Source organism: Gobius niger (genome assembly GCF_951799975.1).
Source record: "Gobius niger genome assembly, chromosome: 11".
In the NCBI taxonomy this organism is placed as follows: domain Eukaryota; kingdom Metazoa; phylum Chordata; class Actinopteri; order Gobiiformes; family Gobiidae; genus Gobius; species Gobius niger.
This window is the reverse complement of record NC_136862.1, coordinates 17,028,509-17,056,426: the sequence shown is the minus strand read 5'-3', so window position 1 is coordinate 17,056,426 and position 27,918 is coordinate 17,028,509. Positions and strand designations below refer to the sequence as shown.

Genomic DNA, 27,918 nt, shown 5'->3' with positions numbered 1-27,918 from the left:
TCACTGTGATCAGCTTCTGAGCCACTGCCATAGATCTATGACAAAAGCTGTTGCTCAAAGTGGCATTTTAAGTGGGACACTACATTAACGTCACATGGCTGAAGCTGCAGTTATTTAAAGGAATAGACATTTAGCAGTTTAGATCAGAGCAGATGTTATTCATGAGATCTGTAATGACTTCAATCTCCATTGCTCTTCCTAACCACTAGGGCATTGAGGGTCTTCTGACCCCCTTTTTAATTCTGGGATTTTACACATAAATATTAGAATTCAGTTTTCAATGATTCCTTTTTTACTTCATTGCGAAAAGTCTTTAGCTCTAGTGTAACAATGTTTAAAGTTACAGAGTTTAGGCCTAAAGTCATGCAGGGTTTTCATCATTGTCCATTGTCTGTCCAAACTGCAGTACAATCTGAAAGGAAAGTTTAGCACCAGCAACTTAGTCATATAACTACCAGGTGAATCCAGCTGATGACAGGCAGCTTGACAGAGAGGGAATACTGCTGGTTGTCTCGCTAGATACCTGGTGTATGTACAGTAATAAGACTTTTGTATAACTTTAGCTTGTTTGGAGATCTGCAGTTCTCAGCTAGAGCTTTGGGACCCACCATCTACCTATCATGGCAAGCCACGAAGCAAAAAAAATATATATATATTTATACAAATTTATTAATCCGGGTCCTGATTTATTATATAAGATTAGAAAACCATTCTGTTGTCTAACTATGAAAACATTTTATCAACAGTGATCACTGGCCCATGAAAATGGTACCGACCAGTCGAGAACCACTGTACAAGCCTGACATTTGGCGCACAGTAATCGATCATTCTGAATTCATCCCGGCTGTCAGTTTGAACCAGAACGAAAGCCGCTAAACAAGTTACTGCATAAACAGGGAATGACTGCCCTGTGAGTAATGTGTGTTTGTGTTTGTGAGCATAATGTTGAAAAAATGTCGAAACAAAGAGCCAGATCCTGAGACGAGCCAAACAGCCAAGTCCAAAAGTGGAGCATGTCTGTCACATAACAAACACGCGCGCGCACAGCTCTCATTTGAACGCACAAACGCAAATAAACACTGCCGCACCGCAACACTCCAACTTCAGCCAAGCGCCAAACAAGAGTCAGCTGCTGCGTGTGGAACTTACCCCATTTCCTCCAACTCTCGTGGTCCACTTTGAAAAGTTGTATCCCCGACTGCTTTGCTCTCCCGACAAAGGCAGCAGAGACTCTCCTCTCTTTGGCAGTTCTTGTTAGCTCTTACGCTGCCCCGGCTCCTAGTAGTTGCGTCGGCCCTGCTTTACTGCCGCTCCGAGCTGCAAACATGACAGCGGTGATAAACAAGAGATTAGCCTGAGAGACCAGCGAGAGCGATCCTCTGACACACAGGTGCACGCCGCTCGCTCCCAACCCACAAACACAGAGTAAGTAACACAGTAACACAGTATGGAGCGGCTTCTTTTCCAGGGGCTACAATCTTACTCCACCCCTCCCCCCCCCCTTCTACCCCCACCCAAGACAAAACCAGAGGACAACCGTACACTCCTCTCTGTAAAGAAATGCCAGGAATAAGTGCTCATTTTAAAGCAGGACACTAAATAAATATTGTTTTCATTGCAGAAATATTTTTTTTGATTTTCTTCTGTCTCAGTTGGTCAATTGCAATGCCAAGAACAAACAGAATTTCGCCTCGAGGACCAAAAAAAGAGATTCTGGCTTCAAAATGTCTTTTTCATCAATAGATATGAGGCTTTGCTGCTGTAAGTGATGGCAGTGAATACTTTAAAATACTTAAAATAATTAAAATGATCCATGGCATCTCAGGCTTTCATGTTCAGACAACAATAACAGTGCATCGCCCATTGCAACAGAGCCTGGTAATGTGCGAGACGAGCCAGGACCGTCTTGAAATTTCAGTTTTTTTAAAAAGAAACAGGGGGACGACTTGTACAAGCTCTTGGAGACATCACTCAATGTCTCCCTTGGGCGAAAGCTGGCCTCAAAAAGCTCCTGCTCGCTCTTACATGCCAAGTTGTAGGGAGGAAAAAAACAAAAACACTTTGCTTATAAGAGACGAAAGGATATATAACCTAAATGTATAGTCATCAGTTGAACAGTGTATGACAAATACACACAAGTTAACCAACTGGAGCCTATATAGCAGAGATGACAGCAACTTGTCGACACTGCAGTGCTTCTTTCCAGATGGCGTCTAAATTTGCTACACTCCTTGCTCGCGCGCTCTGAAAGTAGTTTGGCCCATCTTGAGAATATGAAATGGCCTCACTAACTCATGACAGCTGTGTCAAACCCTATTAGCGAGCACGATGACTAGCGCTGTTGTTCAAAGGTTCAAAAGTTTTGCCCTTTTATCTGCTGAAGCTCCAGATTACTATTTCAGCATTTATATTTAGAGAAACTGCTCTTTGAGACAGTATGTAATATGTTTGTGCATTACTGTCCTTGAGCAAACTCTGAAAATAAGTGACACATGAAAATAACATTGATCACGTGGTTTGTAAGCTATTACACACAGTTGTTGATGTCCTCTCTGCACTTGTTGATGTTGAAGCCCGGTCAAATGTGGACATTAGCCACTACGAGACACTGACTTTTGGAGGACTAGAAAAAAAAAATGCTGACTGCTGAGCAATGAGTTTCAGGTTTTTCAAAAGTCGCAAGTCACTGCGTTGAAAGGTTCAAACCCGAGTAATGAGAAAAACAAACTATCACTCAGAGAGATACAAAAATGCAGACAATCTACTTAGTTTGAGTTTGGTAAATGTGAAGAACTACTACAACAATTCATAAAGCATAACATCACAGTATGAGCAATAGCCTGTTTATAAAAGTAGTTCAATATTATCTAATGTTTTCTCATAATTTGCATGAAACCAAAAGCTTAAATGAATATGCCTTTACTAAATTACCTAAAGGGCTAATGGCATATAGTATACAAGGCTAATGGGCTACTGGACAGTTTGTGGTGTAATTTAGCGCCATCTAGCGTTGAATCTTTGCAAATGGTCACTTGAGGCAGGGCCCAGGGGTCACATAGAAATAGATGCAGTCGTGGGACAATTTTTGATGATGATGAAATTGTAGCCAGAGAAGAAAAACAAACGTATTTAAGGCCTAAATATTTTTGAGCAATAAATTGAACTATGCACTGTATAATCGCTTGTTCTTCATGGCGTTTTATCAAGAAAAACGTCCATCTAATATCTATGAGGAAAAAACATGGAAATAAAACCCACCTGTTGTGTGTAGCGATGCTAACTTGAACATGCATCTCTGCTCTGTGTGTCTTCTGAAGGGGGGGGGAAATACAATACAGTACTATTTTACATGTTTAACATTAAACACACACATTTTCATCATCTTAGATACCTTTTAAAGACAGTTGAGTTGACGGTTAGGCCATGTTCAGGCGACCTAGGCGACCGTGACACGAGGCCTCCACGGGCTGAGCATGCGCAGTGAATATATACTTTTTTTTTTTTTTTTTTTTTATACATGAAGTTTCGTCTATGTTATAAGTATTTTTCACGACCAAAATAAATGATCAATGTGTAAAAAATTAAATCGCTCAAACGTGCCACTTTTTTATTTTCTTGCAAAACAAACACCTTAGAAACGAAAAAAAAAAAAAAACTCAGTCAGCAATATTAATTTGTTTACATTGAGCAATGATATGCTTGCTTATATAATAATTACAATCTTTTATTTGTTGTTAAAACCATAAATACAACGTTCTAAATTTAAAACACAGTAAGTAAACAATTAAATAATTATACAGAACCAAATATAATGCATTCAGAATCCGAAAAGCTGTGATTAATGTTGACTCAAGTCTGAGAAGTGACAATAGGGTCATTGTGTGAATATATGGGCATAAATAAAACAAAAAAAAAGGGGGATATATATGCAAATATGACATTCACATATAAATTACGATCCACTTGAGCACCAGAAACAATGAATGTTGGTATTACTCAACTGGATTGTCAATATTTACTGTTTTTGTGTCTTTTTCCAAGAGGGACGGAGCTACACAGTGGAAAAAAATCTGTGGTTTTCAATTTTCATTTCATGTCACAGTGAGAGGTGGGGCAAGGGAAAACTTACACCTCACCTTCTTGAGTCAGAACATTTAAATACAATCAAGAAATACTTTTTTGGAGTCATGTGCCCACAAGGAATAAAAAAAAATCATGGCCATCATCTCTGTAGCTCATCTTTGCTACCTTCTCCACTTAAAACATTGTTCCTGAGCATCGTGTCTAAATTAATTTGCCGCCGCTGCTTCTTAGCGCCAGGAGTCATTATGTATTTCTTGCAGTTTTTTTGGTAGTTTGGCAAGAGCTATAGCAGTTCGAGTTGTATATTAAGCAGTAGATCCAAATCCTTCATTCCTGCATCAACATTTCCCTCCAGTTGAAGCTGTGATTAGGTCCATGTGTCAGAGGCAAAATGGGTGGGTCGACCAGCTGCCACACTCCCGTTTCTCCCAACTCTTCGCAAGCACAAAAGCCCAAGTAAGGAATCTGCACAGGGACAAGGAGGAGACAGATGTGTTGAACAGTGAGCGATGTCCAGATATAAGCAGGGGATAAAGAAAAGAGGCTTTAACAAGAGTTCCTTGTCTGCTAAACTGGCTTTTCCACATATTTTTAATCATGCTACAATGCTGATCCCTTGTGCATAACATATCTGGAGTTGTGTTTTAGTCCGTTCATGCATGTCTGAGTTATTCTGCATATTGTGCCTTCAAAATACTGCTGATGACTTGGTGCTATTTTTTTTACACCATACACCTTCACTGAACATATTCTGATCATTTAAGCACTCAAGATTGCCTCCACTGAGACTCATGTACCTGGCAGCACTTGTTTTTAGATATAGGTAAAATGCTTGACTCCCCTCTAGGATAAGTCCAGGCATTCTGAAAGCTCTGACGTTTGTGCTTAAAGGTAAGGTATGCACGTTTTTTTGAGGGGGAAATGTTTTATAATCACGTCGTAATCGGTTGAATTCAACAAGCATCACTTCCTGGTCATGTTCAACTGACTGGGTGACGTCATACTGGTGCCGTTGTATCACTCACCAATCACTGTGCGATTGATGGGTGTCACATGACTTTGCATCAATATGGCAACCCTTAGCATGTGTCTGCATAAGGCTGATCTTGGTTTTACTGATAACAATTGTAATGTTGACATATTCACAATTATAAAAACATTCCATATGATGTAAAAGTTCTAAACTACAAAGAGCGCATCTTACAAACATTGAACCACTTTTGCATACATAACATGTGGAATATCAAGGTGTAAGTTTCCAAAAGCATACTTGAAAGCCAGAAAAGCATAATATTGCAAGTTAAAAGCCCCGTGGATAAGAAGGCACACAAACCTTTCGAACAACTTGAACAAAATCTTTGGCGTTTTGAGGACTTAGACCTTGCATTTGGCGAGTGCAAGCCTCAAGGGACGAAGCATGAGCGACAATCAGGACTGTGTTTCCTGTGTGAGATACGGAGACCAGTGTGTCATCATTAGCCACAATGCTCTCAATAATAGATGTAGGGCATTTTAAGAGTGAGGTGACACTGCTCAGCATGATCTTACCCAGGGTTTTGCACTCAGACAGAATCTCGCGCGTCACTTGGAAGCTCCGGCTGATGTACGTGTCATAGGATTCGGACACTGTTAACTTGCTAACTGGAAAATGAGGTCTACGGTCAGAAAGATTTATTGTAGGGGTTAGTGTACAGAAAAAGTAGATATAAATGTGTCATGTATATTGTTGGCCTTTGAGTACCTGTATGTTGTATCCAAACTGAGATTAGCAGTGACCAGTTCAGACGGGGGGATCCAGGCAGGTAAGCATGTGCCTGAAACCCACTTGGTCCATTCAAACAATCCTGGCTCCACTCGGATTTTGATCTTGCCGTCCTGTTGGAGACCTTCCATTAAAAAGAATAATGGTCAGGAATGAATATAAAACATAATCAAAATCAACGGGTCTCCTCAATTAAATACACAATTTACTATTTCTGTATGTAACCTGTATCTGTATGTTTCCTTTTTCTGCCACTGGGTTTTTTGTTTGTTTTTTTCCTTGCTGTTTAGCTTTATTTAGAACACACAACATTGTCTTTTTACTAATAAAGAGTCAAACACTCAATAATTTGCGACAGGGGGTATGCAGACTACCAATAAAGGGTCCAGGGGGTCCGCAACACAAAAAAGGCTGGGAACCACTGGTGTAGAGATCTGTGCCTATAGCAGGGCTGTATTGTATCAGGATGGTCACACACGCGGTGGTTGGAACAGGAGAATGATACAATAAGTGCATTACCCTGGAGAATGTGCTGAGCAGTCTGGATGCAACGAAGAGAAGGAGAGCTGTAAACAAAGTCTATGACTGTATTGCTTTCCAAAAGGGCTTCACCTGAAAATAAAAGCAATATTTTCTTTCTCAAGTTTGGCATTTGAACAGCCAAATAACTGCATCAAATATTGTTGTTTATTACATACCCACAAGTCGAGCTTGCGTTGACCCAAACACAGTTATTGGGCAATCTTTGTCATAGTCTCTGTGACAACCACTTCTTGATGGCAAACTGGTTGGCATGTTGAGATTTGAGCGGATATAATGACCTAAGAGAACAGTTAATTTAAACAACAAATGCATATATGCATTTACAATACTGATTACAATACTGATTCACTGGTTTAATACCTTTAGAGTCAAAACACTGAGATATCCAGTGCTTCCCGAACACCACATCCATCCTCTCACCATGTCGACACACAAACAGCCTCCTCTTTGACGAGCAAGGCTGTAAGGTTGACCTTGACACCTGAAACATATACATGAAGAAGAGAAATTACATTACCGGTACTCTGATGCTTGCAGTCTTGACGATCTAAATATCCACAGTGAACGTATTGGTGGAGCAACACTATATACTGTACCTGCATTGGAGGACAGAGGCCAGAAAGGCTGGGAGTATCAATGAGGCTGTCTAGCAGACTGTCATTAAGCTGTCCATCAAGTAATAATCCACCCACACTCCTACCAGAGGTCAGCGGAGAGGCACAGTTGTGGATGGAGTGAGAACTGTCGATCAGAACGACCAAATGTTAGTGTTTTTATACTTCAAGAAATTATAGTCAGATTGTCTTTGTTGGCTGTTCCCAGAGCATAATCTATGTGTCCACAAAAATTAAAATTAAATTCTTGTCAAATCATTTACTGAAGAAAAAATATATATTGCACAGGTGGCACCGTGGAGGACTGTGTGGAATTTCAATGTTTTCCCTGTGTCTGGGTGGGTTTCCTTCAGGTGCTTCAATTTCCCCAAATCAACCCAAAGAAATGCAAAAATGTCTGAATCTCTTCACTAGGCAGTCCTGATCAGGTCTAAGTGGCTCAAGAAATAACTGTAAAGCATACAAAAGTGCAGAGAGAGGTGGGCGAAACAGTCCCATAATTACAAAATAATGCACCGTGAGTTGCTTACCCATGGACAACCCAGGTATCAGACTCATCCGCTCGGCTCACATAGTTTTCAGGCAGAAGACCGGACAATCCAGTGCCCAGAGAAGTGCCATAGACCCAGCCCTCACTGGCAGTGCTCTGCTCCACCGGAGACATGAAGATAAAGTCTCCCGGCGCCAGCTCTAACTCATCGTCGTTCTGAGGCACGTATGGGTACATCACTTGTAGGGTCTTTGCAAGGAGAACATGTAAAATGTAAAAAACTGGTTATTGTTCACATTTAAGATGGCGGGTTTCTTTGGTAATGTTCAATTTATATCCCAAACTCTATAATGATGTTTTATTTGACCATTTTGACAAAGTATAGACCTGCCACTGTTTGGCCACGCTAAAGGCTTATTTGATCACATTGGTATGTGACACTTAGTTAAAAAATTGTCTTTGATCACCTTTGGCTGTTCACTCGGGCATTTTGATTTCATTTGATTCCTAGTCAAATGAAAAAATAATTTAAGTTAACGCTTTGTGATTTAGATCCTGTAGAGAAATAAAAATGTTCTCGCAATATTTTCTTGCTTTCTTGCGATGTGAATTTTGTGTCACCTGATATAGCAATAAAGATAATTTGGTGATATATTGTGCGGCTCTACTTTAAACCCAGGATGTTAAACAAAAACAGTTGGCATACCTCGTGATTTGCAAACCGAATGTCCCTGGAGAACAGCACAGCTAACCAGTCACAGCCTGAAGATGCATCAATTTCCTTGGCCAGCTTCTCTAAAATCGGCAGATGGTTTGTTTGGAAGTGATACGCCAGCGTGACATGAAGTTGCTTTTTGTGAGGTTCAATGTGAGCATCTGAGTAAAAAAAAACAAAAAAACAGACACATGGTCAGGTCATTGCACTTTACACTGCGAAGACTTGAACAAATCTCAAGTGTCCAAACCTGCTTTCGCTGTTGCTTCGGTGGCGAAATCGGCTGCAAAGCTTTTCAACACCTCCGCGACCTGCTCCTCAACAAAAAGGCCGATAAACGTTGAGGAAGTGTAAAGCTCCAGAGGCAGAGGCACTGGGATCCGCCCCTTCCACTTGGCCACCGTGCTCTGCAGGGCATCTACCAGGGCTTCCACCTTTGCATCGGGACACTGGGGAGGGACAAAGACAACATTACGGCGAGGGGAGTAATATTTGTAGTATACACTCAAATGCATAGATGAACAGTGGGCCTTGCAGGTCTGATACTAAAATTATTATTATTTTTATTCTAACAGTTCTCTAACTTTAAACACCAAATACCGGGACTACGGATGAAAACTAGCTCTTTAGCTTTAATCTGGTGCAGAACATCTCTATGAGCTTAATGTCTCTGTTCATTGTCCCTTAAATAAAGATTAAACTAAACCTCACAAAATATTTGACCATGTATGCACCACAAGGCCTAAATCAAGATCAAATCAAGTATAACCGGGTTTAAAATAAACCTACATTTGACAAAATTATCAAACTAGGTGTAAACCATGCCTCACCTTAAAGCAGTACTAAGTAACTCTTCCCCCTAGAGGCCATAAGCGCAACTGCAGGTGTAGTAGCAAGTTACGATTTTTTTACTTATTAATTGTCTTGGAGAGCAAATACTACGCTGACAGAAAAGGCGAAGGGAGGGAGGGTTACTGTGCATCCAATTATACAATGGAAATATTTTTTTTCACTCAAACTTGGCTGTAAATACTGTTTAAAGTGACGTTAGCCCGCAGTTAGCTTTGCCCGTTAGCATGTTAGCTTCTTCTTCGTGATTACATTAGTGTGTATTGCTTTCTCCGCACCGGGGGCAGTCAAGTTGCAAACATGGTTTTCTGGCCAGAGACACCAGGGGGAGATGAAAGACCCTCCAATCATCCCATAAACACTTGTATTACCCCCACAGGGACTACGAAACGGATTTATTAAGGTAAACACGTTACTTAGTACTGCTTTAAATACATTACTATAGCATAAATTAAATGATCTCTAATTAAACTAAGTAAAGTCAAAGATTGACCCAGAGCATCACCTGAAGAAGCTCAAGTACCACAGTTTGAGAAAAACAACACTCAGGTGCATAAACAGGCTGTGGGTTAAAGGGAGTGTATAGAGTGTTTAAAAATGTTAAAATCTTCCTCCCCCTACATGTTCCAGACATGTCCTAATGTGTAGAAGGAACCCAGACCTGTTCACCACAACAACTTATAAAATCCTGCACTGTCACTCCAAAAGGTGTCACTTCGGGTCCGAAGTGCTGTCATGCACGAGCTTAATATAGAAGGTGCAGTTACACATATGGCCTGAGGTGGCAGTAGTGAGAATAAAATGGCCAACTTGCATCCAGCCCCTTTAATGAGTGAAATGTACTACAGACTTAAAGCTGCCCTAAGCGCTGTGAGGTGACAGCTTGGATCTGTTATAATAAACGGGTTAGGGAGGTGCGAGGTGCAGCGCTGGTCTTCTTCTACAGTTTGCTAGTGCGGTGGACATGGTAGCGCATCTAGAGGAGCTTATTGGTAATGCATTGGTGCCGGACCGGCAAAACAGGATCGCTTAGAGCAGCTTTAAACTTTGATGAATGTTCAAAAACAGCACAACAATGTAAGAAAGCAGTGGATGCAGACCCAACCAAAATCAGTATTCCATTTTGTATTGACTACACTGAAAGTGAAATACTGACACCGACGCTACAATTACTAGCCCATAAAAGCCTGCAATATGGATGACCCCGCGTGCACTGACCATGAAGAACTGGCAGAGGGTGATGTGGGGGAAGATGTTGTGCGCCTTGTTCTTTCCGCAGGCCACTCTAGACTGTTGCCAGAACAGAGAGAGCTGCTGCAGCAGTGGTCCACTCGGCCGGAGGTACAGCACATACTCTCTGGGCAAAGGGTCATCCAGGAACGGGTCGTCCACGTGAGAGAAGAGCCTTCACCAAACAAACGAATCATAAGAGTCATTAGAGAAAATACTGTAGATGCATGTTGTTGCTGCATACTGAAAATGAACCATGACCTCACCAGTCACAAGCTGCCTGGACATTTTTTCCTCCTGTTGAGACCAGAGCTTTTAATCTGCAACAATAAAAAATGCATGCTAGATTGAAAGAAGAAAGAGAAAAGTTGAGCCACAAAATATTAATAAATAGTCCCTCTTCTAGATGCTATTTATGATTATAGGAACATTATTATTATTTAAATTTGCAAAAATAACAACACCGCATATGCACAGTATACATTTGTTAACAACAATAATCTACTTCCAGGTCCAAACAGTTGACAGTCCATACACAACACAGCAAAAAATAAAACGCAACTTTATCTGAATCTGCAGAAATATATCTCAACATTTCTCAAGGCAAAATGAACATATTTTCATATAAAAACTAACCCTTCATTGTGTATAGAAAAAAAAATTGATAATTAATGTCACAAAAGCATTACTCAAGAAAATCCAGAGTAAAAGTCATATTTCTGTGTGATCAGATGTTTAAAAAGAGCCTTGTAGTTGGCTCTACAGGAGGTTAAAATCAGCAAAATCCCATTGTAGTGAATAGGGCTAAAAGCTCCATTGGATCCGGACGTAGAGCGATGACGTCATCACTTGACATTCTCTGTCATGTGACTTTTGGTTGGCAATCAGCTGTTTGTTGCTGTGCCTATTCAAATACAAACAAAAAGGAACTTCAAATGAATGAACAAATCAACCACTGTAGAGGTGGGTCGAGTTCTAAACAGCTGATTTGCAAACCAAAATGACAGAGACTGAGAATGGTCTGTACAAATACAAATATTGGTGTGAACCGCCCATTCGTTTCCTGTCTTTTTGTCCAGGAGTTGAGCCAGTCTTGACACCTGTTCCCAATTTTCCTTTTGGGTTGTATTGCAAATTTCATCACATCTCCTTACATTTTATTGTAAAAACAGAAAGATTGTAAATGTTTAAATTAAAGTTTAATTTGTTATAGATTTGAGGTGGAAAAATCCAGACAACCAGCCATGAATTCATGCTGCTGTTATACAACAATTGTGTCAACGCACTTATAAATTTATCTTTCCCATCAGGTTTTGTAGTCAAACTCATTACATGGCTTATTACACAAAATCTCCCTAATTTCTTTCAAACAGCTAATAATGTAGGCTGACCCAGAACAGAATTATGCTGCCTCCTTAGGGCCATCAGGAGTGAACCAAATCTACAACTGAGAATGCAGGCACATCAGCTTTAAAGAACTTAAAACACTTTTCTACACAAACTCATATTCTAGATTAGAGAACGTTATGATCATTAGAGTCATAGCCCAGTAACAATGATCTTCTGAACACATTGGGGTTGTCGGATTTTGGAAAAATGTGTATGCGCTTGTGATTAGATTTGCAATCTATATTTTCAGATCAAGATTCAGTTTACTGTGTGTGCACATCATAAGCATAATCAGCCATATAAACGAAACAGCAATATGAACAGCTAAACTAATGTAAGAAGCACAAGCATTTCGCTTTTCGTAGAGGTGTAAACTACAGGGTTAGCAGGGTTTTAATGTAAGAAGAACTTTTTATATTTGTCATTGCCAATAGGTATAGTATTGCCTAAATAATACAAGTCTTTGTGATTTGCTAATTTAATGTGATTGCGTGGCACCATTATCTATATCGCCTCTATAATAATAATAAAGGCTGCCAAACAAGTAAAATAAGTTGTCTTAGTATTTAAGAGGCTATGTTGGCACTAAGACACTCAAAACACTAAAGATTTCTATTCTATTAAAATAAGCACAAAGGATACAGCACAGTTGAATGTGAATGCTAATCATTATCTCCTCCGGTCATGAAGATTGACTTTTGAGGTCATTGAAGGTTAGGAGTTCGGGCTTTAATTGCAAAAAATGAGAGCGCTGTCCACAAAACTGGAAACTCTCCTGCCTTTGAATGGCTTGCTACATCCGTTAAAGCTTAACAAAGATAAATACTTGATTAACCAAGTACTTTTCTTATAATAAGCCCATCATTCTCTTATATGTGCATTGCCTTCACAGCATGTGACATATAGCCATTTGATTATGATCCACGCACTACCATCTCCTCTCTCTATTCTTCAACAGAAACTTTACAGAGAGCACTGTCTTGTGTCTGGGGAAATGAATCTCCCATTGTCTACATTGGCTCAAACAAAAGAAAGCTTTTATTTCACTTCCTCCTTGTCCTATTAGACAAACACCACTGTCACTGTGGTCACCCATGACCATGATGCTTGTCACTGTTGTGCTCAGCTAAATTAAAAACAGCAGCAGTAGAGTTTCATTAGTCGAGCATAATTTATCTACACTGCGTTCCAAATTATTATGCAAATGACATTTTTCTAAAATTTTCTAAATTGTCAACTCAAATGAGAGTCAGCATCATTTTCAAGTCTTTAACTGGTAGAGGATCATTTAAATGTGGTGGAAAAAATCTCCCAATGATAACAGTATTTTATTCAAAAATAAATATAGTAAAAACCTCAAAATCCACTGTTCCAAATTATTATGCAACTCATCGTTTCAATACATTTTAAAGCTTGTAATTAACTGAAAATGGTCATTTGTTGAATTTGTTGCACTAGGAGGTCATATTTACTGAAATCAAAAGCTATTTCAATCAAAAAAATATTAACAGGTCAAGTTATATTTTACCGTAGGAGCCCTTGTGTGATAGCAGCTTCAAAATTCTTAAATCCATTAAAATTGTGAGTTTTTGGACAGTTTCTGCTTGGATTTCTTTGCAGGATGTTAGAATAGCCTCCCAGAGCTGCTGTTTGGATGAAAACTGCCTCCCACCCTAATAGAAGTTTTTTTTGTTGAGGCTCCAAAGGTTCTCAACAGGGTTGAGGTCAGGAAAGGATGGGGTCCACATCATGAGTTTCTCTCCTTTTATGCCCATAGCAGCCGGTGATGCAGAGGTATTCTTTACAGTATGACATGGTGCGTTGTCATGCCTGAAGATGATCTTGTTCGGGAAAGCACGGCTCTTCTTTTTGTAGCATAGAAGACAGTTGCCAGTCAGAAACCAAATATTTTTCAAAGGTCATTTTCACACCTTCAGGGAGCCTAAAAGGGCCTAAAGGGGCCGACCAGCTCTCTCACCATGATTCTGGCCCAAAACATGACTCCGCTACCTCTTTACTGACGTCACAGCCTTGTTGGGACATTGTGGCCATTCACCACCATCCACTACTCCATTGATCTGACCATCCAGGGCTACACGGCACTCATCAGTGATCAGTGAGTTTCTGTTCTTCAGCATTCAATGAACAGTTTAGGGGAGGCCCGGATAGAAGGTTTATGCACAACTGCAGCCTCTGGAGGGTCCTACACCTTGATGTTCGGGAGACTCCAGAGGCACCAGCAGCTTCAAATACCTGAATGCTGCTTTGTAGCATCTGTTCCAATAATCTGATGTGTTTGTCTGGCAGAAACCGTCCATATTGTGCCTTTATCTGCACAAACCCGTGTGTCTGAATCATCCACAAATCTCTTATCTGTATGATGATTACGCCTAATATTTCATGAAATATCGAAGGTTTTCATACCTAGACCAAGGCATTCAACTATTTCACGCTTTTCATCAGCAGAGAGATCCTTTTTCTTTCCCATATTGCTTGAAAATGATGATCTGCATAATAAAGTGGAACACCCTTTTTCAGTCGTTTTTCCCTTAACTGGGCTTAACCTGACAACTAATCATCCCAGGTCTCTGAGATTAATGTCAGTGATTCATAGAGCCCCGAGACACGATACCATCCATGAGTTTCATTATTATTATTATTTTTTTACCTTTTTGACACAAAAGTACAATTTGCATAATAATTTGGAACGCAGTGTATTTGTACCAGGGTTTAGTGTAGACTGTGCCACTCATGCATTGACATTCAGAGGGCTATTTTTACATTTGCCCCACTGAATGAGACCTAGATCTGCTGGAGTCCTCAGACCCTGGGGCAGCGTGACAGGGCGGACACACTGACCAACATGTGGACTTCACACAGACCTACACAGACCTATTGAGATAAAAAATATTTACTGTAATCACTATAAGACATGTTTGTAGAGATATTAACTACAGGGTTAGAAGGTTTCATACACTCAAACAGGATTAAAATTTAACCAATCTTGCAGGAAAACAACAAATGTATGGGAGCATCAGTTATGAATGAGCTCAATATCAATACAACGACTGTTCTATACATAACACCATCTACAAAGTGCCAGCTGCAGCTTTGATAGTTCTTGACTGCACTTGTCAAATTCATCGGCCTTACCTGAAAGTTGAAAGTGCAGCAGTGAAATAGAGATTGTTTCTAAGCAGGCATGGGATTACAGACAGATGTGGCAGCAAGAAAATCCACTCAAGCAAACAAACCAACATAGGATTGCCTGCTTGAGATACAGAAAGGTTGCAAGAATGTGAGTTTTATAAGAATACATCATATCTTATACACAACATGAAAAAAGAAAGTGCTTCTATTGTTGTTTTATATTGTAATTCTAATCCTTTTATCTCTTAGAGTTTAAAGACAAGCTGCCAAAGCTGTGCGTGTGACCCACAGGGCTTCCCTTTGCTCTGAGTAAAACCCAAAGTTATTTATAAATGGCGTTTCCTGTTCACAGCTCGGTGTAGATGAAAAGGGTTAGAGAGCACTGAGACATACTCTCTTAAGGCCACATTAGGTATGGCGACAAAACAGCAGAGATGTTTGCATAAAAAGCAGAAGGGCATGTTATTTTTACAGGAACCACTGCCACATGCACTATTGGAAACAGGTTTTTCATTTCCGCCACATGTGGCACAGTTGTGTATATTCAGTGACTCTGCGGCTGATAAACTTTTCTGCCTGTGCGCTGGATGTTTTGACAGCAGTGCTTTTGGTTTTCATGTGTAAATATGCTCTGCACTCTCAGATGTTTTCTGAAGTTCTCTCTGCCTCTTGCTTTAATGTGATTTAATTTAATTTCCTCCGGAGTTAAAGTCAGGAAAAGCCTCAAAGAAACATAAAAAAACGGGAACTGTGTCGCCCCATATAAACTGATGTGAACTAACTCCCAGGGGCCGCTCCCTGAGTCAGCTCTCTGGGCAATTCAACGTTTCCTGTTTACAGGCGGCCTGTGAACACGCTCATTTCTGAGCACTTATCGCACTAAGAACTGAGGCTCCTCGCCTCAGACTGTTCCCTGTGGAGCTCCAGCAGAGGAAGTGTCCGACATACAACACTGATGGGACAGCCCAACACATCACAGCAAATAATAATAATGCATCTGCCACCTTCATATTCAACGTCAATCGAAGTAGATACATGATACAAAGTGATAAGAATCAGGTTTCAGACAGTAAGATCGTTTATCATGCCTTTTGCAAACCACAATAGCATTTTAAGCCATTGTGAGGTTTTGTTCAAACACTGAGGGGAATAAAAGAATAGAACATAAAACGTATAAAGGTCAATAAAATCATAGTTCAGACTAACAGTGACTTATTGTGTGCAATAGAGCTACTCTGCCACATCTAATGTTAACATTTCGATCATCAATGACTGTACATTGAACAGTTCATTACTCATTTAATTTATGGAAACACTGCTTTGGACTGTCAAACTGACCAAATCAAAATGTGCCAATGTTTCAAATACATTTCTGAATCATTTCTTAATCATTAAAATACACTTGTTGTATGTGCTGTCTCGTAGTGGGTCCATGTAGTGAATGAGCATCACAATTAAGTGTTTTATATAAAAGTGTACAATACTATAAATACAGTGCAAATACTATGCTGAACTTTTCTATAATCTACAAACTGAGCTCAAATCTTGGATTATAAAGTAACTTTTCAAGGGACTGGCAAAATAAACTACTGAATCTTTTGCTTTTTTTGTCAGTGCTGTTGAACTCCTGCCTCAGCAGCCTTAAAACCACATTTCAACAGCGCGGTAACTAAATGTCAGAAGCTAAACTTCCGGAAATGGGCGACTTCCTCTGGCCCGTCTCAAATACAGGGTTTGTTCTTATGCACTGCAATGCCAGACACAACAGCATCACGTGGACACAGGTTTTCCTTTGCGGTCTATGGTCTACATATTAAAAGTGCTTTAAGGTATATTTTGAAAGATCTAACAAGTCAGGCCAGGACAAAGAGCTAGTACTTTGAGCACCTACATTGTTATTTGGGCATGTGCATATGTTTACGACAGCTCGAGCAACTGCAGTAAAGCCATAAAGGAGGGAACAATACTTAAGGTCAGATGTTTCTAATGCAATGTATATGAACCTGTTTTAATCACAAACTGCTCATCTAATTTGCCTTTCTCACTTTTTTTTTTTAAACCACAGAGAGCTAACGGGAATTGCTAAAACCACAGGGTGTGACGCAACATTTTAAAAGATAAAAATAGCTAAATTTCTAAGCGGTTTGCTTAAAATGCAGAATGAATGATAAGCAACTGTGATTAGCTTACAGTTCTATCAGATTAAAAAAATACAACATGCATAATTATCATCCCATCATGCAACACAAGTCTTATTAAATATGGAGAAAAAAGACACATCGATCTTATGCATATTTAAAGGGACTATGCAGTTTAAAAATGTTAAAATTATGTATTTTCCTCCCCCTACATGTTCCAGCAATGTCCTAATGTGTAGAATGAGCCCAGACCTGTTCACCACAACTGCCTCTAAAATCCTGCACTGTCACTCAAAAAGGTGTTAATTCAGGTCCGAAGTGCCGTCATGCACGAGCTTAATATAGAAGCTGCAGTTAGCACAGTGGTTAGCACTCGTGCTTCACAACTAGAAGGTCCGGGTTCGATTCCCCCACGGGGCCTTTCTGTATGGAGTTTGCATGTTCTCCCCGTGTCTGCGTAGGTTTCCTCCAGGTACTCCGGTTTCCCCTACCACTAAAAACATGTACAATAGGCCAGGATGTATGACAGGGTGTTTGTGAGTGCGCATGGGGGGCGACGGATGGAAATTAGCCCAAGGCTACAATCCGGTGTGGCTTGTTTACATGCATGAGACCCATGAATGTTCATAAACATGCACTGTCCCGACCAAATAAACCAATAAATAAAAAATGACCTGAGATGGCAGTAGTGAGTATAAAATCACAAACTTGCATCTATCCCCTTTAATTAAAACCAACGGTGGACATAGAAATTCAAATGGGAACCCATAGGGCACCTGAATATCTTACACATTGGAGCAATTAGTCTATAATATCACATGATGGTCCCTTGGCCTTCTCTAAATCTTACTAAAAACATCATTTTCAGGCAGGGATATTCTTAAATATATTCTATTTTACCGTTTATTAAGGCTGAAAGGTACTATATCTTGCAAGATTTACAATGTTTACAATCATTGCAAAACTATGAATTTGTCAAAAGACTAAATCAAATATTTCAAGAACTTCATTTGGTTGTGATGATTCGCCCAGTTGATGACTTGATGCCACATCCTTCATAAATATCTTTCAGTTCAAGTTTGCAATGTTTTTAATGTTATAGTATAAAAGTATACCATGTGTCAATGAGAAATTGCTTAGTCGTAATAAAAGAAGTCGCTTGTGTATATTTCTCTCGTGCTTCTTCAAACCACATAGCACCTTATGTCCGATACAATCACAGATTAAATCCATTCTCTTGGTCTCGAGGCGCAGTTCGATAACCGCACAGTGTTCTGCGCTGTGATGCAGCCTCAAAAGAGTTAGCCAACTGTGCTGGCTCACTTCCTTACAGTTTTAAGAGGGTCTGTATCCTCGTATGACTGTGAGAAAGATCACGAGCTTGGACAGAGGTGACTTCTACACACATTTCTGTGGTGTATGCGTGTTTTAGTCTTTTTGTTGATACCGTCCTGCTTTTTATTGTTCGCTGCTGCACTGTCACTGTCATTCATCCTTTGCCTATTAGCTCGTCTGCTTCACTGTTGGACTATCCTGCTGCTACTATGTAATATAATGCTTTATTTTTAACCCTGAACTTTTTTGTAGATTGCAATCTGTACATCTGGTAAAGGGCTACAGACGAAAACTAGCCTTTTGGTTAATTCTAACGTATCATAAAGTTGCACTGTTGGTTAAGATTAAGAAGCGCTGTCCTATAATTATAATAAAATAATGAATAAAATAAATGTGTCCTCAGGGAATGCATCTCTCAGGAGACGGCATGAAAGAGGAAGTCAGAAAAGGTCAGGAAACGTAATGAAATAAAAAATAAGATTAATATTTAACCAGACAAAAAAACAACCAGGAAGTTTTAAAGTAGAAAAACAGAAAGGACAAAGAGTCTGATTCTTTTCCCTTCAAAGAGTTTCCTGGTCATAAAGGTGAAAAAGAGGACTAAGTAAAACGTTGTCCTTTTTATCACACAAAGAAAAGAAATGTACATAATAATGAAAAGTGTATTGGTCAATACTTTCATTACATTTTAGTCATTTAGATCTATGATTTTTATCAATTATTAATATCATTATCATGTTTAATTTACTTATTTTTATAAATCAAAATTGATCAATAAAATACAGTAATCTACAATATATTATCACAATTGATGCAAGCTCTTAGTAAAAACTAGACCAATGATGAACAGCAGTGTTTTTAAGCTGCAGCACATGCACTGGTGGGACTGTGGGTCATCTGCAGTTTCAGATTCATTTTGATTAGATATCATTTTCTTTCTCTCTTCTGTAATACATTTATTTCTGTATTTTTCTCGTTTATACCCAGTGCAGGCATAATTCAGACTAATTTAGGACTATTTTAGACACGGCTCAGACCCAGTTTGATCTTGACCTAGATCTGGTGCTATTTCAAACATATTACGAGGTGGTACTTGGAGTGAAAAGTTTGAGAACCACTGATTTCCAGCATTGTGTGGCTAATGACACTTTCCAGGTTCTTGCTCATGTACAGCCCTATTTCAAACCGGAACAGTCACATCTACTGCTGGAAATCTATCCAATAACATACTATGCTCAAACTGAAAAACCTGGAAGGAAGTGAAATCATGAATCAGTCAAATCCCACAGTCGGATCAGTTTCAGACGCTGCTTCCGATCATCATTCAGCGTCAGCAGAGGAGACCACTGTCCTCCTGCTCCGATCTGATTACAGTCCACTCCTGGTGACTCAGCACAAAATCCCCCAATTAGAACAAAAAAGCTTGACACCGATGATTAATGTTTCCAATTATGAATAAAGCCTTTGTTCGGTGCAGCTATTCTGAAGATACTTTTCCCTGTCTCACAAATTCTGGGGCAAAGTAAAATATAGCTCACGGTGATATGCCTGAAGTGACAAATTAGTATGCTTTATTATGTTTTCACAATCTCAATAAAGCCAATATGTTTTAGTCTTGGGTTAATAATAGATGAGATAATGCAACCAGCGCAAAGTTATCCGCGGAGTTCATCGGAGGCAGCGCTGCATGCTGCCGATCAAAGAACAGACGATTAGAGCTGTACAGAGACTGAAAACTGAAGCAAGGAAAGACACATGTGGAGTAAAATTAATAACTTTGCTTTCCTGTTTGAAATGCTACATTGTAATCTACAAGGCAGTGATGCAGGTGAGTTGCAACAGACCTCCAATTAGCTACGGTTCGGAAGATGAGTAATAATCAAGGTATTACCAGGTTATACGCGATGACACTGACACAAAGGGAGTAATTATAGCTCATGAGTGAATGAAAAACTGGCCCTGGTGTCTACAGAATACAAAGAATCTGATGGTGCATAATTGCTACATTGGGAGCTTGGGGTTATGAGTCTGTGAGGTGAGCTTTCTTAATGAAGAAGAAAGGTAGCAACATGGTGATTTTAAGGACACAAGCATTTTGGCCCAATAGTTAAACGTTACATAATCAACCACTGCATTCAAAGTATGAACGGAAACAAGTGTTGAGTTTGGGCTGACAAAGGCTCACTTGGGGTTGAGAATTTGTCCACGGAGTCAATAATTAATGGTACAGATCCAGGCTCCAACTGGTGTTTGCTGTTGCTGTGTTCTTGGGCAAGACACTTCACCCTCCTTGCCTGTATGAATGTGATGTGTGAGTAACTGGCGGTGGCTCCCGTGGTTGGAAGGGCCATTAGCGCAGATTGGCAGCACCAAGGCAGCTGTGGCTAATGTCAACTTACCACCACCATATGTAAGTGAATGAATAATAACTTCAATGTAGTGGTTTGACAAGAATATCAAGCAACAAGGTCAGCCATTGTTATAAAGGCAGGTGAATCATCAAATAAAGCATACAAGTGCTGACAAAGCTTTGTAATAATGTAATAACACTAGGTTATATAATTGTTAACACTGGTCTGTAAAAGACTTGGTCTTGTATTTATTTTTTTGCTTTGTTACAATTTGCTCATAAAGTATTACAATTGAATTTCGCCAAAAGCCCTCAGAAGAACCTTAAACGATGGTGTCAGATACCCTGATGAGCGGTAGGGCTCTGCTACAGACTCAGACAGTCAGTGCAACTGTACTCACGCCCTGGTCCTGGGGAAGCCCATGGACAGCAGCACGTCCAAAGTAGATCCGTGTTTGATGGTGCTCGGCCGGGTCTGACGCTGTCTCCGTGGGGTCACTTTGGCATACAGGTCCTCTTTGGCTGCCATAACTCAATGCTCCATCGGTATGTCCGCTCCTCTGCCGCTCTGCTGTGCGCTCATTTAGTGAAAAGAGATGCGAGCGGAAGCCTGGTTAACGCAGAATGATTCGTGTTAGGCGGAAGAGCATAGAAACACCAAACCCAGCTTTGCTCCGATGCTTCGAGTTGGCGAGAGCAGCCTCCTGATGAAGTCAGACCTAAAGGCAGGAGGTCAGCCATGGGCAGCAGTCACTGCTGTCCGCTCAGCCCACAGTCGAGGCGAACATGTCGGACTCCTGCTCGCCTCTGGCACACGCTCCGCGGAGAGCACGAATGTGTCATTCCCTTCTACGCGATGTGTTATTTATGAATGGAGTCTGTCAATCAGGCGCAACTACAGCCTGGAAAAGGCTTCAGCGCTCCTGCGCTGCCCCCTTCCTCTTTAAAGGGACAGCACACCGCCACAAACACTCGTTTTACAGATAATAGTTTGTTTGGTTACACAGGCCCGATCTGTATGAAACCTTGATGAAATGACTATTTCAACAGAATTAAGGAGTGTACCTCACACGCAGCCCCTCAAAGTGGAAAAAGTTAATCACGTTTCCTGTTTGTGCCAGCGAAAGGGTGTCAATACACGCATGCGCAGTTCAAGTGAGTGTCCAAACGGGAACTTTTAAAGAGTTGTCAAAACAACAGGTGGCGCTAGTCTTATAAACTTTGATCATAACTGAGAAACAACAGTGATTTCATTCGTGAGTTTATTTATAGCCACATATAAGACACTTCATTGTCAAAAATTCAACAGACATTGACAAACCTGAAACCCTGTGGAATAAACCTACATCTTAATTAGCTAGTTTACGTTGTAGACCTTGTGTGCTGCCAAAGTGGGCCAATATACAGACTGAAAATGCCAGTGAGTTACAATAAAATACAGTTAACGACAAACACACCAGAGCACACCTGTCTGGACCACAGCACATTTGATTATACACAAATATTATTTGCAAAGGAAAAAAAAAACATCAAAAGAAAAGGCCATTTCATTTCAAAGCACCAATGCTTTTTTGAGTAATGTACAGGTAGACAGGTGTTTCCAGTTTATGATAGTGTTATAAATAAAAGTAATAAAAACATAAGACCAATGACTTAGAAAGAAATAAAAGCAAAACCACACAATCTTACATATCTACAAGCACTCAAAAAAATCTATGAATAAAAGCCACATCTCAACAGTATAAAAATCTTCACTCTTTGGGTTAAACAACAAACGATGACTTCTGTTTGAAATCCCCCTGTAAGAAAATAACATTTATAGGATATTAATAATGCAATAGAGTTTTGGATGGCATCATCAAAACTGCTAAATATTATGGGAAAGGGTTTCAACTTTGCTCTTTTCTCAACTTGTTATATTGTTTTAACGTATATTAGTCAATGGACCGTGTTTGTTCGTTCCCTCTAAAAGGATGGATTTCCATGGTAAGATTAAATTCATGACATTTTACCCCAAACTGTAATTAAAAAGGACAACAACTTACATCGTCTTCCTCACCCCCAGCGTACACAGAGGGAGGCTGGTAGACCACGTTCGTCTTTTGTCTGTGGAAAATATGTGGAAAGTATTTTTTAAATAACAACTTTTAGTTTGTTAATAAAACACCAACATTTTAAAAACAGGTATGAAAACTTACTTGTCCGTTTTCTCTGTAGCAGCAAAAAAAAAAAAAAAAAAGTTAGCATATTGGCCAGACAGTAGGGGAACATGCAAAAAGGGTAAATGAAAAAAAAATTGAGGATGGATAAATAAAAGACATTTTTAATCAATGCTAGACAAGTACTCACTTGGTATGTATCCTTTCTTGTAGGCATACCAGATGCCAAATCCCAGTAAGGCCAACAGAAGCAGAAAGATTATTACACCAGCTACAATCCCGCCAGTGTTTATGTCACCTGAAGTACAAAAGCGTGTTTTTGAATCACAATATGGCATACACAGATAGAGTTAAGTGATATGGTGCGTTCCAGGCAACTGGTAAATTTCCCACCTCCCACATTGGAACGCCACTCAAAGTGGTAATTACAACTTGTAAACTCTGACACCTCAAGACTGCTACGAGTTTGAATGGGAGATGGAGACAGTAATGGCGGCCTCCAGTGGAAGAGCTAATGATGAAACTGCAAAACCACTGCATCAGTGACGTAGACGCTACTTTTGGTCACAGCTTTCAACAAAACGTTATGTCTCATGTTTTTAATTATATCTGGTTTGGAGAAATCGTGTGAGCTAACTGTTGTAGCATTAGCCATGTTTTTACATACAAGTTTATTCACCTGGAACGCTCTGAGGTCGTAAGTCGAAATTTACAAGTGGGAAAGATACCAGTTACCAGATGCCTGGCTGGAACACAATATTTTAGGATGTGATTTTGTCCTCATTGTGGATACTCTAAATAAGCCCACATTCAGATTTGTGTGAGAACTACAGCACAGAGCTTCCACAGCAGCTCTTGGAGGGTGTTGCCTGTTTGCAGTGTGTTGAATGTTGCAATGTTAGGACTGCATGTTTTAACAACATTATGGACGACAGTGACAGTATATGCCAGTATGATGTTTGTTTCTGTTTTTTTAATGTCAAAGAGCTCATTTCAAAGGTTGGCAAACCAGTTCCGTAGCTGCATTAACCCACTTGGATTAAAGTGAACTGTACTCACGGACTTCCATTTTTCCACCTTTACACTGCTGAGCAGGACCAGCAGTATTTTCTGCCACACAGTAGTAGGAAGCTGTGTCCGACTTTAATACATTCATAAACTCCTAAGAAAAAAAAGAGCATGTTAACGGGTGTACAGGTTTAAAGTGGCTTTGGAGCTGATGGGAAAGTAAACAAACCAGTTTGCCAGTCTGTGGATCTAGCTTGTAGGTTGCATTCTTGAAGCCAGACACTGTTTTGGGGTCTGCAGGAAGGAGGACACCATCTTTGAACCACTTGTAGGTTGGAGGAGGTGAACCGACCATGTCCCGACATGATAGCACAGCTGATGTCCCTGTTGTCACTGAAGTAGGCACCCTGCACACCGGCACCCCTGGGGGCACTAACATATCAAAACATTCTCAGTACGTTGTATCATTCAAGATCTTTTCATTCTGCTCTTAACCCAATGCATGCACTTACCCAACACAGTGAGCTTCACTCGGACCTCTCCAAATTGGCCTTTCCCAGAGACCTCACAGTCGTACACTCCGTTATCTTTGTCAGTGACTTTCGTGAACCTCAGAGTGCTGCCAAACGAAGTCACTCTGCTTGTATATGCCGCTGCAGGAGAATTAAAAGCTTAGCAAATCCAAACTCAAATGTAACATACAGTATCATTTGAATTCACTATGTTATCTTAGGGCTGAGTAATAGGCTGCATTCACATGAAATCACAACAGTTTTAAGAGTTTAATACTGAGGTGGAGGGCAGATAATAATTCTATGGCAGAAACTCTAGTAACCTTTGTTTGTTTTCCTCTTCAAACTGCCATAAAGTGTAATGTCTTGTCTCTCAGCCCAAATTCGATCAAGTTATTTCTCATAAAGGTGTCATGTGCTTCGCCGTGACGTTAGCCAGTTGAATGGACACTAAGTCTAAAAATAAATATGGAGACACAATCCCTCACAAATAATAATCAGGTTAAAGATGAAAAATGTGTGTTTGGAAAGTTTTTTTGGCACCTGCCCAATATTGGAACGTGAACCTTTTCATCTACATTTAATTTAAATAACAATGTCTGTGTAGGCTCTCTGTCGTACCGGAGTTTTCCATCTTCAGTGACGGTTCTTGAGTCATCTTCTGTACTGTGCAGTTTTAGTGTAAAACGTTTCCCCTCTGATCCAAAAGGCTTCGCTTTAGTTCGCTGACAAAGCCGCGCAGTAATCTTCACTTTACTGCGCAGTAATCTTCACTTTACTGTGTGGATGCCAAACTACTCCTGGTATTACTACGCCTTACATTATAGTTCCCTCTTTTATCTGCTTAGAAAATCCACATTGTTTAATTTTGTGTAATTATACTTTGTAGTGGAACACTTCACGTAACCATATTTAAATAGGGAAAATGTGGAGGAGCTTGGTAGCTTCTATCTTGACCTGTTTTGGAGCTATAGTGGAGAGAGGGAGAGGCTAAATGCTAACGCCGTCTGCGCTGTGTTTACGTGATAGAAGGCACGGGGGAAGACCAGACAGGTCCTAAAGAACTCGTCAAAGCTGAGGTAAGAACATATCTCAGTATGTAAGAACGGTGGCCTATTCCTTTAAACTACAGAGGACAGAAATAGACTCAAGAATCTTCATTGAAGATTAAATCACAATCTCAATAACTGTCGTGGGGGCTTTTTTAATTGTCAGGTCTAAAGCCAATATTTTTACAGTAACAGCACTTGGTCATGGTAGATTTATTAAGAGAAACTAGAATGAAAAGCATTCATATATTTGTTGAGACTGAAAAGGGCCATCTTGTATATGTCCACAAATAATATGACTAAAAGCTATATATTCTAATTGATCTTTCATACAAAAAATAAATGAATTGAGATTGATACCAAAAAGAGGAGAAATCTCGCCCCAGATTGAACAGCGACTTGAACTAATTTTACCTGTAGGTTTTCCATCGAAAATCACATATGTCTGTGAGCCTTGGAGATCTTTAAATTTCCACTCTACTCTGGCATCAGTACCAAAGTCCGCAGAGAACTGGCACGTAAGATCAACACCTGATGAAACAAAGCATAGCAAACAAAGTTTAAGCTAAATGACTAAACAGACTAAAAATAAATAAATAGCTGAATAAACTACTTACCCTGATTCTGGTCAACCTGCACATCTTTATTTGAGGTCGTTACTGAAAAGGCAGACACACCTGGAAATGGAAATGATAACATTAGCCAGTGAAGAAGGGAGTACTTCACTATTCATACATCAACCAATATATGAAGCGTATCATTGTTTGCTACCAATACATGACCAACCAACTGTTCAGGAAAGGTGGGTGACTGAATTGTCAGGCTGAAACATGTCATGTAACACTCACCGTTGACACTTCAGAAAGCGTAGGCGCATTCATAAACACTAGGCTACTTCTGCAACTACCACTGCAGCAATGATTTAAAGAATAATGAACTGCAGGTAGGTAGGTATCCTATCAGAGTTTCTATTTGGCCCAGTTGTAGCTTAGAGAGGGCTTCCCTACAGCACACAGCAGCAGGACTTATCAATCATTAACTCTTAGACAGTCATCAACCACCGAAACCATGAAAACATGTTCAGATTTATTGCTTTAACATCTGCCACAGGCTTTTCTAGCAGGTCTTTATTGCAGATGGGATAAGTATTTAAGATATCTAAGATGCGGTAGCATAAAATGAAACCAGGGCACCCGAGACTTCCTTGATTGCATGATGTGAGTTTCAGGTATGGACTGATAAACAGCTTCAGTAAGAGCCACTGAGTCAGACTGAAACCACAGTTTAACTGAAACATATAACTTACTGCCATTCAGGGCCCAAGCAACCATAAAAGATGTCATGTCCTATAATAACAAAATGTGTCACTCATGCGCTTCAATCACACAAAGAGTAGCCCAATAATAATAACAATAACTCCACATAAACTAAGTCGCATTTGTTACTGTACTCCACAGATGACACTAAAGTTGTAGTGAATTAGATGCATGATTTTGCCAAGTGTTTATGGATCTGCTCAACTACGACTTTTTCATTGACTACATACGACGATGGAGCTTTATGTCTACGGTAGGTTGCCTTACAATAGTATTGTGCAAACTTTCTAACAGAAAACTGAGCATATGATTTTAAAGGTTTACTTCACAACAGGCTTGACCTAACAGGCGTTTAGACCAGTGGTGGTGCAGTTACAGGTTGCACCACCACAGATATGCACCAGCAGTGCGCACCTGAAGGCCTACACTAAAAAATAACGAAACTATGAAGGAAAAGGAGAGTTCAATGAAAGATTACACTAGCTAGTGTGTTACACAGTACAAGATAAATAGGTTATTGTTAAATATAACATTCTGTTTTGATATTATCTATCTTTCGGTGACTCACCGGTTGCAGCGTAGTAGAACAAAGCCAACGAAACCAGTCCCCACCACACGAACATGTTGACGCGCTGGTGCGCTCTAAAACACCAATCTCTTCTTATAACAACGTTTTAAAGCACTTGAACCGTTTTGTTGGTGCAAATCTCGCGCAGATATGTAGTTGCCCTACGTTTAAATCCCCAGTTGAATAAGTTTGCAGTCGTAGCCCGTCAGTTTCACCTGTGGAGAGAGAAGTGGCCACTGGGCGGTAACTTCCGGTAACAAGAGCTGCTCTCAGGTGCGCTCTGCACGAGGAGTGGAAAAACCGGTCAAACAGCGCCGTCACTTCATTCTGAAATGATGAGGAACCCAACGCGACAGTGTCGCCAATTGTTTAAAATTGGAGAGAGGGCGAGCCCGAAAATTGGCTATTGGCTTTTCCGAGAGCTTCCACTTTCCCTCAACAAGGATGTTATCAGTTAAGAACGGAAAATAAGTATGTTTGCAGCTCCACTCTGTCGATCTGTTTTCTTTATTTTATTTTATTTTATTTTATTTTATTTTATTTTATTTTATTTTATTTTATTTTATTTTATTTTATTTTATTTTATTTTATTTTATTTTATTTTATTTTATTTTATTTTATTTTATTTTATTTTATTTTATTTTATTTTATTTTATAT

General features: G+C 39.9%; 2 protein-coding genes across 2 annotated transcripts; both read right to left on the bottom strand.

Moving 5' to 3' along the window:
• Positions 1 to 3,669: 3,669 nt before the first annotated feature.
• On the bottom strand, positions 3,670 to 21,634 carry ubash3ba (ubiquitin associated and SH3 domain containing Ba). The gene is made up of 14 exons (XM_079566190.1): positions 21,050 to 21,634; positions 10,553 to 10,606; positions 10,275 to 10,461; positions 8,458 to 8,656; positions 8,199 to 8,368; positions 7,533 to 7,741; positions 6,985 to 7,129; positions 6,749 to 6,869; positions 6,544 to 6,666; positions 6,365 to 6,457; positions 5,825 to 5,969; positions 5,632 to 5,738; positions 5,417 to 5,526; positions 3,670 to 4,548 (listed from the first exon to the last, which is right to left on the bottom strand). Exons 1-14 carry the CDS (start codon positions 21,175 to 21,177, stop codon positions 4,411 to 4,413), a joined length of 1,929 nt encoding a protein of 642 aa, XP_079422316.1. The 5' UTR covers positions 21,178 to 21,634; the 3' UTR covers positions 3,670 to 4,410.
• Positions 21,635 to 22,245: 611 nt separating this feature from the next.
• f11r.1 (F11 receptor, tandem duplicate 1) lies at positions 22,246 to 27,484 on the bottom strand. Its single transcript, XM_079566865.1, has 9 exons — positions 27,261 to 27,484; positions 25,994 to 26,053; positions 25,791 to 25,907; positions 24,328 to 24,468; positions 24,045 to 24,247; positions 23,867 to 23,969; positions 22,994 to 23,105; positions 22,694 to 22,754; positions 22,246 to 22,447 (listed from the first exon to the last, which is right to left on the bottom strand). The coding sequence occupies exons 1-9, from the start codon at positions 27,313 to 27,315 to the stop codon at positions 22,412 to 22,414; spliced, it is 888 nt and encodes a 295-aa protein (XP_079422991.1). The 5' UTR covers positions 27,316 to 27,484; the 3' UTR covers positions 22,246 to 22,411.
• Between the last annotated feature and the right edge of the window lie 434 nt (positions 27,485 to 27,918).